Below are 17102 nucleotides of genomic sequence, written 5' to 3'. Positions count from 1 at the left end.
TGTCTGTCTGTGCTCTGATCTATAACTCCTCCATGGACAAAATCTGTAGTGAGACTACAGAATAATAATGACAGAACTTCTCCCTTCTCCTCAGGTGCCTTTCTCCTCCCCATCCCTCTGCTAGAACAAGCCAGGTACCCCGAGGCAGAAGAGCCTAAGGCTCTGCCAAGTCAAGATCAAAGCAGCTTTACTCAATCTTATCTTGAAGAAGGGATGTGCAACAGCAGAAATACCTTTGGCACAGACCAGAAAGGTGGGAAGAAAGAAGACCAGGATTCTGGCAGATAGTGAAGGGGAAGAAACACAAAATAGAAAAATAGCCATAAAATAACTGAAATGCATAAAAGAGGTGAATGCTGCAAGGAGCCAGGAAGGCAGAACCACAACTTTTTTTTTTTTTTTTTTTTTTAAAAAAAAGGGGCTTTTTTTTTTCTTTTTTTTTTCAGAGCTGTATGTGATGTCCAAAGAGAAACACTTGTTATCTTGATCAGTAAAGGGAGTAAGCAGAGCTACTTCACATTGATCCAAGTTGACATTGCCTAGGAAAATTTAGCTAAACACCTTTCTTCTTTCAAAAAAGCTTGAGATAGAGAGAAATCTTAAACTGAGGTTAAAAAGTGGACCATAATGTTCTGCTTCTACATACTATCTAAAAAGTATCCTCAGGAACACATACACCTTTGGTGGAAAACGCAGAACAAACTCAAGGGCCCATGTTTTGCACAATCAATATATTTCAGATTAGGCCATTCTCCTTATTCTAAATTTAAGTCCTTGCAAAAGGGCTTGATTGCCTTCCAGTTCCTGAATATTTGTGATGGAAATAAACATGCAAGCCCTGCTATGAAGAGGTATCCAAAATTATCAGAGGCTGGCCCTTGTAGGTCATACTTCTTTCATATACGGAATTAAACCCAATTCCAATGTTTTCCCTTTTACCACCTATTTCCTCCTTCCTCTCTCAATTAAACTGCCAACTCCTAATCTCACCATTTGGCCTTTCACCTCCTTGAAAGCTCACAATTCTTGATCTTCTTAATCTAGGATCATTACCATCAATCACTCCTTTAGGCTAGTCTTTTTTTTTTCACAGAGGGATGCCAGAGGCCTACAGATCTTTTGGGCTGATTGTTTTAGTTCTGGTTCCAGTTGGGGTTTTTTACTAAACTGTGCCTAGTGGAAAGGTTTGCCAATTAGATGCTTCAGAGTGATCAGCAGAAATTTGCTTGGGCTGTGGTTCCTTCCAGGCTGAGTAATTTAGTGGGTAGATCAAGGATTAACTTAATTAAATCAACTAATACTTTGACAGTGTTAGGGATCCTGATAAGATTAATGAGGACTAAGGTTAATGAGGACCAAATTTTCCTTTCCTACGTCTTAATATCTTTAAGATAGTACCACTCACCAGACTTGCCTCACTGCAACTCCCCTCACATTCCGTTATTCTGTACACCGTCCGTGATATCTATCTCTCGTCTTACCCATCTGCTTCTATAAAATGCATCATTCTGAGTTTTTCTACATCTTTTACTGAGTACAGGCTTTTCTGCTGGCCCACTTTGCAAGGCTCCTTCTCATTCATCTATTCCCTGAAGCACCCACCGAAGTGGCTGCACAAAATATACAAACTCCTCTTTATGTATAATTAACCTACAGTGCTGTGGTAAACACACCTTTAGATAGCCACCAATTATTATTGTTTTAACCCATGTCCTCTTTGCTCCTCTGTTGCCTGCATTGTTTTCATAAGGCCCACTGAAGCACCTAATGCATTGCCAGGTTCAGTGGAAAAGAAAAAAATACTGAGATAACAGAAGCCTAAGAAACAAAGAGAATCTTAAGCCATACCAGATTGCAATGTTTGAATGCAATTTTTTCAGAAGCTCTTTCTAGATTCTTTTCTCCTCTGGCACTGTACTGTCCAAATGCTAGTAACACCAGTTTCAGAAGTCCTGCCCCACTGATATTAATGATAGATGGAAAGAAGAGAAAACCAAAGAGGAAATATATTTTCTGAATGCTGCTGAAGCTTTGGAAATGTGATGCATTTCTCTGAATTTCTCTAGCTAAACTTTCTCATTATTTGTTTTTACATATGTTTCTTGCCTTTCAGACATTTTTTCATATGTTTGGATTTCCTTAAATCCAGTGCATTCAGAATTATAACAAGGAAATATGAGGAGAGGAATATTTCAGGAGACCTAAGAACAGATTTATGTACTATATGTGGTTAAAAAAACCCAAACAACCTGTCAGCAGTTAATCACACAAATTCACTACATTTTTTTTAAATTAAAAATCTTAAATAGAAAGCACTACACACTAAAGCTTTAATTACTCTATTACTTATTCATCTAAAATTTTCCAGTCAAAAGATGCTATCTTAGGAAACCTTTAGCAAAGTCTCAGTACTCTAGACATAATAGGTATTTTCCTTTGGGTTTTTATGTTACCTTCTCTTGTAAGTTTCCTAATTTTTTAAAGGCTTTCCAAAACTTTCAGACAGGGCAAGATCCTGAAAATGTTATATAAAAACACTCTTGGACCCTTGTGCTCTTTTTAAGAGAATATGGAACATATTTGGGAGTGGGTTAAACAAAGGAATAAATGAACATTATAATACTAGTACTAGCTATAAAAACACTACTTCTGGTCAGCTTGTGTTGTTTTTAAGGGCTTTGAAATTATTTCCCTAACAACCTTGATGGATTAAAAAAGAAAAATAAAACCATTATCATATTCCTTTCTTTTAACATACGTGCTGTGTTCTCTTGAAATGGGTTATCAGCATCACAGATGCTCTTTAAATAGCAAATTGATGCACCCCTGGTGTCAGCCACACTGAAAGCTTGCCAGTACTGCCTTCCTAAAATGATCCATCTCTAATCCATCCAGGTAGGCTAAAAGGGTCTCCCTCACTAAGTCCCTTGCAGAAGTTCTCAGAAAAAATGCAAATTAATTGTGATTATGACTTTTTTTTTAAACAAAGGTAACATCCACTCCTGCAGAAGTGCCACCTATCTAATCAATTTGGTCAAGCTATTTATACACGTTTCTTCTATGTGGCATAAGATTTCACTAAGGTCACTGGAGACATTGATGCCTGGTAAATTGCCAGTAATCAAAGGTTGTTAAGTGCTTGTCAGCTTCCTTTCAAGCTTAGTCTATCTTTATCATTAGGCAGACTTAGTTCAGCAGCTAGAGACCATTTATTCATAAACAGATTGTACTCAGGAATAATACATTATATTATTAAAATATCCATACTGTGCAGAAATATTTGTTCTAAAGCAATCTCATTTTTCTGAAATACGACTTTGGCCAATGAAAAGTGAAGCCTTGTCATTTCTCTGCAACAAGGCTGCTCTCCCACACATGAAACGCTTTGTTTCCCAGCTCCTCCTCTCTCCTTTGAGCCCTGTGCCCCAAGGCCTCTGTTTAGTTTAGATTCTGGAATAGATGCAGGAAAAAAGCATGTTATTTTAGAGTTTTAGTTGAACTTGGAGTTTATTTCAGTTTTTCCAGTTGCTCTCTCTGGTTGTAGTAGTTTGCTGGCCACAGAAAAAATGGTCAAATGGTCATCTAACCTTAAATGGAAAACATTTAGAGTAGATGAACTCTGAAAGATACAAAGATTTTCTTTTCAGACATCTTGATTAAAGCCATAAAATAATCAATTGAAAAAAACTGAAGCAAGTCATTAGTTGGGGAAATCAGTATAGCTCCACTGAAATGATGAGCCCACATTACTTAATTCCACCCATCAACTACATTTAAAATATGTTCATACTACCTGGTATTTTAAAAAAAATTCTGTGAAGAAATTTCATAGTCTTTTGAAGAAACGTGTTAGAGTTAAATGCTCCTGGAGAAATGTGAGAGGAAGATACATGTCCCTAACCTATCAAACTGTTCAGAAGTTTATTGGCTGGAAAAGATAAGGTTGCAGGAAGAATTAAAGAAATTCTGAATGGTAAAATAGTAATGAAATACTCTTATCACTGGAAACCTTTGAAGAACACCCAAGACAGACTTGAAGTGAAAGGTAGTGATGATCATTTATTATTAATAAAACTTTTGCTGAAGGAGTCCTGTGCAAGGACTGTTCTCTTTGCCCACAACATCTGACTAGCAGTCACATGGATTGCTTTCTGACAAGAACTGCTAGAATTTACAGTTTCTGATCAGCTACAAGTAAGTGGAAGGCTTCCTTTGGCAGTGTAAGGCATTGTGCAATATGACTCAACAAGGGCTGTAAAAGGTATAGAATTTCTTTGCCCCAAGAGCAGCCTAACTCCCATCAGACATCCCTAAATCAGACCATTGAGATGCAGTCAGACACTGAACAATATAACCCTACCAATATATTCTGGTTTAGCAATCCTCCTTTGCCTCTCTATTTTGGGCATACAGTGTTGCTTCCAAGACTGACAGTTTGGGGCCAGTTACAATCAGCAGCTTGAAGGCTGCATTTATACTTGAGGCAGCCATTTTCTTCTTTTCCCAAACCCTCTTTCCTCATGATCAGGCTGCAAATAATGATGCTGTGAGCACCCCATCTGGGAAAATGGACAGTTTGCAAAGGCTAGGCTGGTTCTGTGTACTGACAGCTAAACAAACCTGAAGCATCCTCATACTGAAACCTTATTTCTTCTGTTCCTGAGCACACCATATCTTCAAATTCAATTTAAATAATACCTAAACAAACTCACTTATTTTAAAATCATAAGATGACAACTCTATGGACACCTCCCTTTAAATTATTTGAAAGATCGCTTCAATAACTTGCAGCAATTGCTCAATATATTGGAAATTTCACAATTTCCCAAGTGCATGCATCTTGAATGCTCTAGGACTTCATTTCCCTCCTTAAACTTTTGTATGACCTGCAACTACAAGATACTGCCATAAAACAGCACACTGGTACTGGTACTGGTACTGATACTGGTACTGGTACTGGAACTGGATGCAATCAATGCTCTTTGTGCATAAACAGAACTTAAGGAGAAATAAACAAAACACAGTCACTCCACTCCCTTAAAACAGGGTAGATTGCACATCAGTATTTCGGTTAGTCAGCCACCTCACCAGCATTCAAAATAAGCAACTTAATTACAAATGCTATTTTTGGAACCTGAAAGGAGTTACAGCACAGAGGATGTGATCTATCTGCATTTATGGTGCTTTCATCTCAAAATTTGTCTTTCAAGCGAAAGCCACATATTTACTTGATATAAATTTATACTCACTCTTACCTTGCACAATCTCAACGTTATCAGCCACGTTCCACACATCACTGTGAACTGAGAAGAACCACAGACACCCTCCCCAAAATGTTTTAGAGGCTTCCCTCTCCAACAGCTTGATAGGTATGAGGGACCCATCATGATCATCAGTGTGATGGAAGTCTGTGTTAACCTGAATGGTGCCTATGCCTAAAGTACCAAAATGTTGTAATGTGTGACTTGCTTGCACTTCTTGTTTCGTCCCTCATGACTTCAACAATACCATTCACTTGCTCACTCTTGAAAGTTAACATGATTTCCATCACAGATTTCAAAAACTCTGTAACCACCTAACTGATTTCCTGTCAATTTTTCTTTCCACTCCTCTGTGTCAAGAGCGCTGCAAGATCTTTTAAACTGCACTGCAGGGAGTCAACATGCTTTTAGATGATGGCAGCATACCAGTATTAATTTGACTATCCTGGTTTAGCATGCACTATGCAATTATTTCCCACTTTCCTCCTGATTTTTTTCCCCAGCCTATTTTCAATTTAATTTATACGTTGGTAAAGATTCTACCTTTAAAAAAGACAGATAGTCCACAAGCCTTCCATTATGCTGCAGCTGCTGCTGTTATATTTGTCACTAAAAAAAGTCTCACCCTGTGTGACAATGGGATTTGAATCACAATTGCTAAATATATCATATATAGAAATTTGATTGCTTTGCTTTATTTTTCCTGAAGGGGGAAAATGTGAGGGCAAAACCATACAGTTTATTTCATGCTTCACTACAGTGTAATTCTAGACCCTAAGATTTCTACCATTCCTATTTTGGTAATGAATGGAATGTAAAAGGGAGGTATTTAAAATTAATTGCAGCAGTTCTGAGGGTTAAACCTGCTTAACCCAACCTTTTATTAAGAGAATATCAACAGAGCACATATCTTGTCTAGGGAGTGCTGGGACATCATTATTCTTCTACCAGCATGTTTAATTCTAAAACCTGGGATTTCTTCAGGTTCCTGTAGGCGTCATGCACACCATAAACCCATCCCAAATCATAGCATCTGTTCTGAGCTATTCACTACAGCAGGATTTGACCTGAGAAACTCTAGAGTTTTGTTTTACTTTATTAACTTGAAGTACTTTTAAACAGTTTTTAAACAAAGTTTTTCCCTTGACCAGCAAGGGAATTTTCAGCCTGAAGTTCTCAGCAGCATCCGGTGAGGCTCTTGGCCAAGTTCTCCAGATACTGTATATCCACAAGGACAGCCTGCTGGCTCTTGCTGTGGCATTTTCTTAATCCTCAGAACAGATTTCCTGGATCTAGGAAATATAATTCCTGACTCCTTTGACCCAGATGCTGGCAAAAATGTAGTCTGCAGTCTGTATGTAAATAGGTGTGTTCATTTTTTCTTTTGTTTTCCTTCTAGGAACTGGCCTTGCTGTTAAATTTCTCTAAAACAGTCATATTAATATGTTCAAAAATCCACTGTTGAGTTTCAGATAAAGGATCACATCTGTTCATGAAAATCTTCTTCTCAGCTGGGTTGCAATCTATGCAGCTGCTGCTTACCGGATGGAACAAAGTTTTGTCCTACAGGAATGAAAAAAAAAATAGAATTAAGCAGCAAATGCCAAATCATTGGAAGTGTTCTAATTTTACAGAACATGGATTAACACAGCCCTGTTTGAAACGATTTTGTGGTCTCTGTGCACTAACCCTGTGTAATAACAACAGCTATTATTAGAAAACTGTATTTCTTCCCTTGGGCTATTATCCTTTATGAAAGTGGGGATTCAAGAAAGAGGGAGACATCATCTGGTCTTTGACTAACAACCGCATAATATAATGAAAAAATAGAATGTCTTTTAATACCTTTGCATACCATGTATTTGCTTGGAGCCTATTTAAATGTCTGAACCTGAAAAATGGATTTGTTTGGGTTTTTTTAAGAGAAGTCTTTTTCTCGACAGTATTGTGTTTCTTGGCAGGGCGAGCTGTAAAATCTTCAACTTGGTGAAGACATTAGAAATGAATTATTAACTGAAGAGGTGGACAGATGGACACAGGATTGATGTTTTCATCCCATTCAGTGCCCGTGGACTCGCTAAGACCAGCCACTGAAATACGCTCTCTCCTAATAAGATGGAAATCCTAACACTGATTTAGCTCCATATGGAGATTTTGGGAGGGTAAGCATAGATTAAGTTGCTTTAAAAAGCATATTTACCATGATTAGTTTTATTAATTTTACTTCATAAAACTGGAGTGGATATTAAGTAACCTGATGTGAATCTTTGTGAAAACAGTCCGTTTAGCAGGTGGTGAGTTGGGTAGTTTCAATATACTTTGTTTATGTAGGCGAGTGTTTTGAGAAAGACAGATGTGAGAGTCATTAGATGGTTTGAAAGTTTCCAGGGACTATACTGCATCTGTTCAAATAAATTTCAGATTACTCTTGGTAAAACACATTCAGGCTTTTCCCCTCCATGCCGATGGTGCCCTGACAGTATTTTAATACTAATCCAGGATGTGCCTGCTTGCCCAATTTGTAAAAGGCAAAAAAATCTACTTGTCAAATTGCAATTGATTAAAAACTCACAGAAGTACTTTGGGTGCTGAGCAACAACCATAGAAACCTCTCTTTAAAAATACCACGCATTAAAAAAAAAAGAAGTATGAAAACAAACAGAAACAGAAGCTATTTAAAACCACTAAAAAAAAATTAAGTTTTTTTATCTTAATTTAGGAAAGATTAAATCCATTAATTTGTGGTTTGTGGAAACATGGTAAAGTACAATGCCTCTTTTTAAAATTAATATATGAAATAAAAAAAAGTCAGCTCTGGCTGAGGGGGATGGTGTTACATCTCCCTTTCACACTGTCTTACCTTCAGCATCAGCCTTTTCCCAAAACCAGTGGATGAACACACACCCCACCCTCCCCACCAGACTGAATGGTGGGACCCCATCAGAGGGATGCAATCAAAGTTTACAGGACCAAGCCAAAAGAATAGAGGCCCTACTCTCATGTTCTACAAGGAGAGCAGGCAGGATACTTCAGCTTGCAAGAAGAGGGTAATTGTTTGTACTGTGTACAAAGGGCTACTGTGTCCCTGCTAGGATGAGGTGAGCCTGCAAGAACTGCTAGGCACCCTATGTGGTGCTGCAGGCACCCATCTGCACTTTGCCATCTCCTCCTGTACTAATAAAAGCTTGATGGAGTGGCATTGCCTGAAATCAGGACACAGTGACTGTGCCATGGCCACCCTGCCTGAGGTGGGGACCTTGAAGGAAGGGGGCATACCGTTTTCCTTGCAGTATAGCTGGGCATGAAGGCCAGCCAAGCTATTTAGAAGCCAAAGCTGGAATACTAGAAGCTTTAATAAGATAGCTGGTACAAGAAGAAAGGAAACAGCTTCAGCACAAAAAGGTTGCTATGAAAAACACTCCAGCCTTCTCAGAAAGCTGAAAGTTTCTTGTAGAAATAGCACAGGCAGGCAATTTTTGAGGGAAGCATTATTGGTGCTTTTATTTAGAGTGTCTGGTTATTAAGAAAGAAAAGTGTCTTTTAAAAATAGGGACAGAGTTACCACTCTGGAAAAACTTCTGGCTGACTTAGCCATATATAAAGGCCTATTAATTTATCATCTCAAGCTTATGCTGATTTAAGATCAATGCCTGGTGGTCTTATATTCCACTGGATTTCAGTGGAAACAGGCTCAGGACTTCAAGGAGTAACAGTTGAATGTATCCCACAGAAGAACTTTACAAGAGAAATACATCAATTCCTCTTTACACTGGTATTGAGAAACCACAAGTGCTCTTGTGGAGACATTTCTAACATCTGAAAATAGCAGAATAGTTTTTTTTTTCTTCTGCATGAAGGCAAGCCTGAAGATTATTTGCTGAAGGAGAAACATCCTCCATACGATAATTGGTCTCGACAGTTCAGGGGGGTTGGTAATGACACACAGAGCTTTTCATTTCTTACAGGTCACTGCTGTAACTACGGCCAATGTCAAGAGCAACTGGAAGTCATTATCAGCTGATGGCTGTGGTAGTTTATCTCAAATTAGTTGGGAGCTCCAGTGCAGTTTTAGCAGGACTGATGTCCATATGATAAAAGCCACTATGACATGTCTTTGTCTGAGGGAATAATCTATGCACCTCCCATGTGACGAGTAAACCGACTCTTACAGTTTGTCCCTGCAGCTGTCAGGAGACTATGAGAAAACCCCTGACTTCTGGGCATAGTTTTTGATGCTGTCAGTCTAACATCTATCATAATCACTAGGCTAAGAATAAAATTACCATATAATGAAATTGATTTTGCACAATTGTTTCTTTTTAGAGACCTACTATATCAGCCCTCTCATGGATACTTCTGCTCTACAAATAGCAGTAGTGGGCCAGTGGTACATAAATTGAATCATACTTTATCAGAATCAGTGCACTACCTGTCAGCCCAGAATGATGCTAAATTGAAAACCAGAGGCATATTCCTTCACTATGAGGAACAGAAATTTGTAGGCACTGCTCATCATTGGCTCTGGCATGCTTAGGAATATCAAACAGAGTCAAAGAAATGGCTTTAGTTTGGGAAGCTAAAGCCATTCTCCCAAATATCTAATAATTACAGGTTCTTTACATGTGTCTAATATCTTACATGGCTCCAATATGGTGCCAATATTTTTTGTCCCGGCATTACTCACATTCTTCTATTTACAACCCACAGCAAAGTTTGCAGTACTGCTTTGATTTATTCTGCTCTATTGCTTCTTACAGGGTTTTCTCAAAGGTATGCTTGGCTGTAGACCAGTATTTCAGATTGGTCCTAAGAAAATTGACTACTTAATATTGCAGACTTACAAGACTTTCAAATAGCTGCCCAGGTGTAGTTTAAGCAGTATGGGAATAAGAGCAGTTTTTTGACACATGTTTATTAGTGGTAGTTTTGGCTTAATTCATCTGAAAAGAATGTGGTTTGCACGCTCTGAGACTGCACTGCAATGAGAAGCAAAGTGCATGTAATGGGGATAGGCTGTAAATTTTTTCCAGAAGAGCACTCCTTACCCAAAGTAAAATATTAATGTATTCTACTTGCCACTAAAATATTTAAGCTGTTTTTATTCACCAGGATCCAAATCCAGGTTGTTAGGATTTCTATGATATCAGACCATGGAATCTCAAAATAGAGCCTGGCTTCAAATTGCATTTGCAGCAGTTTGTAATCACTTCAATAGTTGTAACTTTTTATCAGTGGCTCAAGAATGCAAATGATCATGAGAAGAGACTCACCTTTAAATGAATGAAAACCTCTTCTCTTCTAGTTTTATAGAAATAATATGGCATCATGGTAAGAAATGCTTCATAATATGTATCTTATCACACATTGACAAGCAAGGTCATTTCTGCTAAAGCATGAGAAGAATTTTTGGCAGGATGGATACATGACCATTAGGAAGCTACAGTGTCTGTAAGTGGTGCAGAGAACAGAAGACAGTGGCTGACCTACTCTCTGTTTTTTAAAAGGGAACGCTTCCTTCTTAACCACATTATTATTCTTATTTATTTAGGGTGCAGATTCAGTAGCATACCATTCCCTAGGTAAAGGGCTCCCGTACAGATCCAGTACAGTTTTTTGTTTTGTATGGGGGAAAAGAATAAAAGATCTGTTGCCTAGATGCTTTCAAAACTGGAAAAGGATTATATCACATATAAGGTTTTTGGAGCTATAGCTGTACTACCAGAAATCTCTAATATAAATCTGCCCTTTATCTGAGGAAACGCCACTGGAAACATTGAAAAATACTTACTATGTAGCAACCTAAAACTAAACTTAAAGAAAACTATGTATATATAGCTCTATTGTTCCAGTGCAGTTTCTTAACTTGAAGGTTTATGCAAATTGACCAGTTTGCTGTCAGGTTGGAATTACAGTTAGGAATGTGTCAGTACTTCCATCAAAACAAAACTTTGTGGTGTTTCTTGCTGAGATGGAAATGCCTTGTCTCGCATTGAGAATCTTTATATGAGCCCTGTCAGCCTTCTGGAAATTAAAAATGAAGCTGTGCAGAGAATTCAATAAAACTTACACCATGTATTTTTTCCAAATGTCATTTTTTTTCTAGGTACCTGCTATATTCTGTCCTCATCAAAGGTGATGAGCCTTACAGACGGTAGCTCCAGACCTGCATTTTGTCTTATGAACCAGCTATATTAAGGAACAATGAAATGCTAAAGGTATGAGCACTTTTTGATTTGCAGCTTGGGTAGGCAAAAAGATAAATAGGAAGGGTTTTGAAGCAGAAGAGATTATTACAGCATTATAAAGTCAGATAGGCAGCAATACAACCACCACAATTTATATCCTCCAAATATCTTCCCCATACATTCTAACTTTCTTACAAGTAATACCTCAGCTTCAAAGGGATTACATTTCTGGAAAATCTTATGGTGGACCTTGATTTGCAATATAAATAAGGTAAAAAGGCACAAACTAATAAGTAGGCACTCAAAAAAAGCATCACATCAAACCTATTTTTAATGGTTCTGAATTAGTTTTCTACTATATATATTTTCAAACTATAAAACAGTATTGAGGTTTATCTGGCAAAGACCAATTCCTGGTACTTTAGCCTCAGCTTCAATAAGGTGAAGGGCAAGGCATAATGGTCAACGAAGACTGAAGCATGTGTGAGAGAAATCCTCCGCGCTTCAGAGAAATCCTTATTCTGAATGGAACACAGAGCTTATTAGTGAAATCTTTAATCAAGGCAACTTGCTTATAAACTATTAAAAACCCTAACAACAACGACATCAGTAGCGTTACCAGGACTTTTTACCATAACTGAAGCTCTGACAGTCTCTCACTTGACTTCCTGTTTCCAGTGATTTTATAAAAATGGGCTGAAATTCAGCAGATCAAAGTAGTGTCTAATCTGCTTATCTTTAGTTTATAAACTCCTGCCTCCTTTGGGCTTACAGAAGTGCTTTTAATATTGTTGTTGGATTTTTTTTTTGGTTTTTTTTTGTTTTTTTAGTTTGGTTCCTTTTGTTTGTTTATTTTTGTTTTTTAAGGGAAATTTTTCTGCCGCTTATAATCTTTAAAATATAGTAAAGTACATCTAACTCATGAACAGCATATCTTGCTGCTGTCACATTGGATGAAAATATTTCCAACAGTGCCTCTGTTAAAATGGCACAAGCATCTTGAAGCGCCAGAATGGTAAAACACCTTTCAGGGAACAGATCCAATACAGACACCCTCTGAGCTGGATCGGATCTATTTTCATTTAAATTTGACCTAAATATCTGAATGCTCAAAGGGAACATATTCTAGAGAGATTACCACAAAATTAAATTGGAATAGGATGTGGTGGATTTTGAAACACAATTTCTTTGATGTGAAAGCACAAGCCTGTGCTAAAATAGACTCAAGATGGTCTGAACCTCCAAGATGCCCCACAGTGACTCTGACCTTCCTATAGCTCCAGTGCTGGTTTCCCTTCATCCCATGACAGTCATACAGTGTGACAGGGCTGCTGTGTGAGATGGCATCGAAGCAGAACTTCCTGGTGTGTAGTGGCTCCCCAGGGCGGATGTCTTCTCTCCAACCAAAGGTGAAGAGCTGGGAAAACAATCAGACAGTACAATGATATACTATTAATGAAAAACATTTAAAATAACACGCAAAGCTTAATGCAGAATACCCTTTCTGCACATCCCAGATGCTGGTTGAACAAGGTCCTGCCTTGTGTATGATTCAGTGATGCCAACAGCCTTAACTAAAGTGCATCAGTAGCCATGTGGAATACATCCCAGGAAGGCACAATCCTGATGTCAGGGAAGGAAAAAGTCTCTAGTGACACAGTACTGCAGAGACAAGAGGGGACATGCCATATTAAAGCATTTAGTTACCCCAGTTAAAGCAGCACCTGTATACACTAGGATTTCAGCTACCTAGGAGTCAGAAAGCTGCCAGCAGTGATGTTTCTTTAGCTCTTATTTGGGTCTAAAAAAGCTGCCCAGAGAGATCTTCCCATCACAGACTCTTTCCTATGTATAATGAACAGTTTCCTTCTGTTTACAGGGGACACTGTTACCATTGCCTCTCTCAACTGTCTTTTTTCCCCAAACAACACATGCTAAATGATCTTTCTGCTGTGAAACCTGTGAGCTACAGGCAGCTTGTCAAAGACCTTTTTCTCACTGCCTGAGAGGAGTCATGGAGGGTCACAGTTAATAGAGGAATCCTTCTCAATTAGACACCAGCTGTCTGAAATGATGCTGTGACACTGCAGTCTTTCAATCATCAGATGAAGGTGACAGGTCTGACAGCATCAAATTTAAAGAAGTGGAGTGCATTTTCCTTTCCATGGACCAATCCTTGCAGAAAAGAGGTTGCAGGCTGTAAATTATTACCTAGAAGTTCTGTCAAGAGCTGAGAGGTTCTTTTCTTTCTTTTTTTTCTTTTCTTTTTTTGAGTGAGTGCTATTCTTTTGCTTTCTGCATGACTTTTGATTTGCCACAGAAAAAAAAAGAAAAAGAAATGTAACACTGAGGAAGTGAAGCTCTCTTTAAATGAGCAAACTTTGCTAGTAGAAACTGTTCAGCTGAAATGGTTCAAGTGGAACTGCAGGCAGGCTCGTCGTCCAGAGCAGTAGCTCCCCATACTGAGTTCAGCTCCCCACACTGAATTGAGACTGTCTCAAACACCTCATCTCAGCTTCCTTTTGGCCCTTATCTAGCACCCTGCTCCTCCACTGTGTACATTCCCTGATAGAATCAGCTATAAATTGAAGCTTAATAAATATCATGTGGATCTGATCTTGAACAATTCTGCAGTGGTTCCCAGGTTTTAACCTTTTCATTGCTATAGTTACCTTCTTTCCATGGTCTTCCTAAAAGAAACACCTCTTAAAAATACTGTATCTTCAGTGCTGTACCATCCTCTGAATACCACATCTGAAAGGTGTTACTGTCTCTCGTGGCTTAAAGGTCCTAAATATAGGCAAATATCTGAATATTTACCATTTTTTCCCTGTGTCTTATTGTAAGCTCTCGTTCTCTCTGTTAGCTGCTGTTACTCCCTATTTATATCTGCATTATAGGTTTTCTAGGGAATGTTTTCTTAATCTGTCTCTGTGTCCTGGTTATGTCTTCCATCTCCCAGAGTGCATTTTACATTTATCTGCAGTAAAATGCAGTGGACATCTTTAACCTTATTTTCAAAGCAGTTTCTGCTTTTCAAAAGGTTAAGTCTTTTCTCCACTTTTATTCACATTTCTTTGAAGCATCATCATGGTCTCCCTACAATAACTTATCATTTCACAAGCAAAGACATGAGTAAGATTTGGTACAGAAAAAAACTATACTGCTGTTTCTTCAGGAAAAAAGAAGCCTGAGACAATTTTCCTTTAATGAAAAGCCAACAAAAGCCATTTTCTCCATCCTATCCTTTACCTTTCCACAGACACGTAATAAACCTAGAGTGCAAAGTGATGAATAACAAATACCTAGGGGAATGGTGTGGAACAGTGCTTCTGTGATATTCTCACTCTCACTGCCACTATTGCAGAGAGAGATCCTATTTCAGGACCATCCTCATCTTTCCCAGTGGGTGGCTTGCCAAATTTCTCATTCTGTGCATGAGTGGTGAGCTGAGGGACCAATTCTTGCTGCTCTCTGGACCTTGGCCTGAGAACTACTACCCCACTGAATGCATCGGTACACCTGAAAGAGCTCAAGCCAGCCTTTAAACCAGATCATACTGATCCAGACTTTGCTCTTTCCACTCCTCTGTGGTTTCTGAAGACTGCCAGGGCTGTGTCCTGTTTGCAAGTCAAGACATAGTAACAGTAGGGGGGTTTTATTCCCTTCCACTGTGTAACACTAGATCTCAATGTTTAGACTAGCTTAGATTCTTTTTCCTCCTTCTTTATCCTCCAGTTTTTAAAAAACTGTTTTATTTTTAAATCAACAAGTATGTCTTCTCCCTAGTGATATTATTATAGAATCAACTTTGTTAGGGTCAGGAAGTCAATTTTAGGACTAAGAGAGAGAAGAGGAAAAAAACCCCCAAAACCAGAAAATAAAGGTTATACTTCTCCATATAACCAATTAGTATTAAGATCTTGCAATTACAGACACAGCATGAAGGTGTACAGTATATCCAATCTCATAATTCTAAACTTTCCTCTTTTAAACAGCAATTTTCCTCTAGTTAACACTGAATCTGGCAAACATAAAAATTATCTCTCTACTGCATAATGTCCAACAATGCTACATGTTATCAGCTGGAGCCCAGAGTACATAATGCTCTGCTTTGCCACCACTTGTCACTTTGGATTTTATTGTTCCTTTGTTAGGAACAAACTATGTCAGATTTTACAAGAAATGGCTGAGCCTTTTTGTACCCTTTTTGTACCCTTTTTGTACTTCATTCATTCTGACTACTTCTTGATTTGAAACAAGGCTGCACAAAATTCCCAGACACATTATTAACAAACAGCAGGCTGATTCTTTACCTGTAACACATAGGGTTGATGTTCACTGTTTCCTGCTGGACCCAAGAAACACCCTGTCCTGGCTCAGTGGATGTTCATTCTCCTCCTTCACCTTTTCTCATACCAGAATCTGTAAAACACAGCCTCATCCTCTGCATTTGCAATCAAGCAACCCCTCAGCCCTTATGCTTTGCCTTTTCATGTAGCCGAGCCCTGTCATGCAGTAACTGGGAAATACAGCTTTCCAGCTTCATTTATAATTGGCACAGGGCCTTGAAGAATGATTGCCTGATAGAGCCATTGGCCTGGGACTGTCTATAGGACAAAGGCCCTTTTGATGCCATTAATGCTTTCCAGCCTGGCAACGTCGCTCAATTACTCGCTGTCTGGCTGGGGTCCGTCAGCTGGTGCTTGCTTTGACTGTGCCATTACACTTGAGGGGACAACATGTACCCCCATCCAAAGATGAAATAATACATTTCACAGCTGGGCTCTGGCTTGAGCGATATCTCCAAGTAGAGAAGAAAGAAAGAGCTGGGCACTGGCTGAGCCATGTTAAGAGATGGTGCCTGTTCACCCATTCCCTGGCAAGGCTGGGGAACTTGGTAAGAGATAGCTGCTATTTTCCTTTGCTGTTGGTTATCTGTCCAGCATAGCCTCAGTTTCTCCTGAAGCCAAAAGGTAGCTTTGGGAAGACAGAGATGCAAGGATGCACTGCTATTACATATCCTCTGTCCCTTTTCTTCCTCTCTGGTTCTTAATTTTGGGAATGCTTCCAGAAACCACAGCAACACATCCTCACTTCTTACCCATCTCCTGTTTACCAGAAAGCCTGCAATCTCCCCACAAAGCTTTTGACTGCTGCTTGCCCAGCAGGGCTTGCACAGCCCTGAGGAGGAAGGTCATCTTCCTCTCCTGGGGTCCGCTAAAGGGCTGTGCCCCACGCACGGTGGCTGAGACTGTCAGCTTTTAGTTCCTGCCCTGGTAACATGCCATGAATCAAGTGGCACAAAGGATCATCTCTGCCTGGCACTGATGCCTGTCGGACTGGTCACATTAACCTTCTATAGCTTGCCACTGAACTCTCTAAATTTATACCAGACGTTACAAGTTCAGCTCAGCATCAATCCATGCTATTCAAAATATGATAACAGAATACCTGATAATACCTTCATTAATACTGCCAGTTTCTACTAGTGTATGCAGAACTCATGGAGGCAACAAACTCCGTGAGATATAAAGAAGTAAGAAGAGTTTTGTGTGGCTGGCCCGGGGTTTGACGCCCCACAGACGAGCGTGACAGCAGCGCAGGGCTGGCTCTGAGGGGCTCTGGCCGTGAGGGGCTTTTGTCCCCCGAGGGG

General features: G+C 39.1%; 1 protein-coding gene across 2 annotated transcripts in view; it reads right to left on the bottom strand.

Moving 5' to 3' along the window:
- Positions 1-409: 409 nt before the first annotated feature.
- The window catches only part of GALNTL6 (polypeptide N-acetylgalactosaminyltransferase like 6), a 425327-nt gene continuing 408634 nt past the window's right edge, over positions 410-17102 (bottom strand). Inside the window, exons 11-12 of one of the 2 annotated variants that reach the window (XM_015624627.2) lie at positions 12714-12863; positions 410-6824 (exon numbers count right to left, since the gene is read on the bottom strand). In XM_015624627.2, coding sequence (XP_015480113.1) covers positions 6657-6824; positions 12714-12863 — 318 coding nt within the window. In that variant the 3' untranslated portion in view covers positions 410-6656. Of the gene's footprint in view, positions 6825-7412; positions 11968-12713; positions 12864-17102 lie in introns of those variants that run through there. The other variant, XM_033513661.1, reaches the window with a different exon arrangement.

Source organism: Parus major, chromosome 4, assembly GCF_001522545.3.
Source record: "Parus major isolate Abel chromosome 4, Parus_major1.1, whole genome shotgun sequence".
NCBI classification, from domain to species: domain Eukaryota; kingdom Metazoa; phylum Chordata; class Aves; order Passeriformes; family Paridae; genus Parus; species Parus major.
Note: the sequence above shows the minus strand (reverse complement) of the source record. Positions and strands in the feature narration are given on the sequence as shown.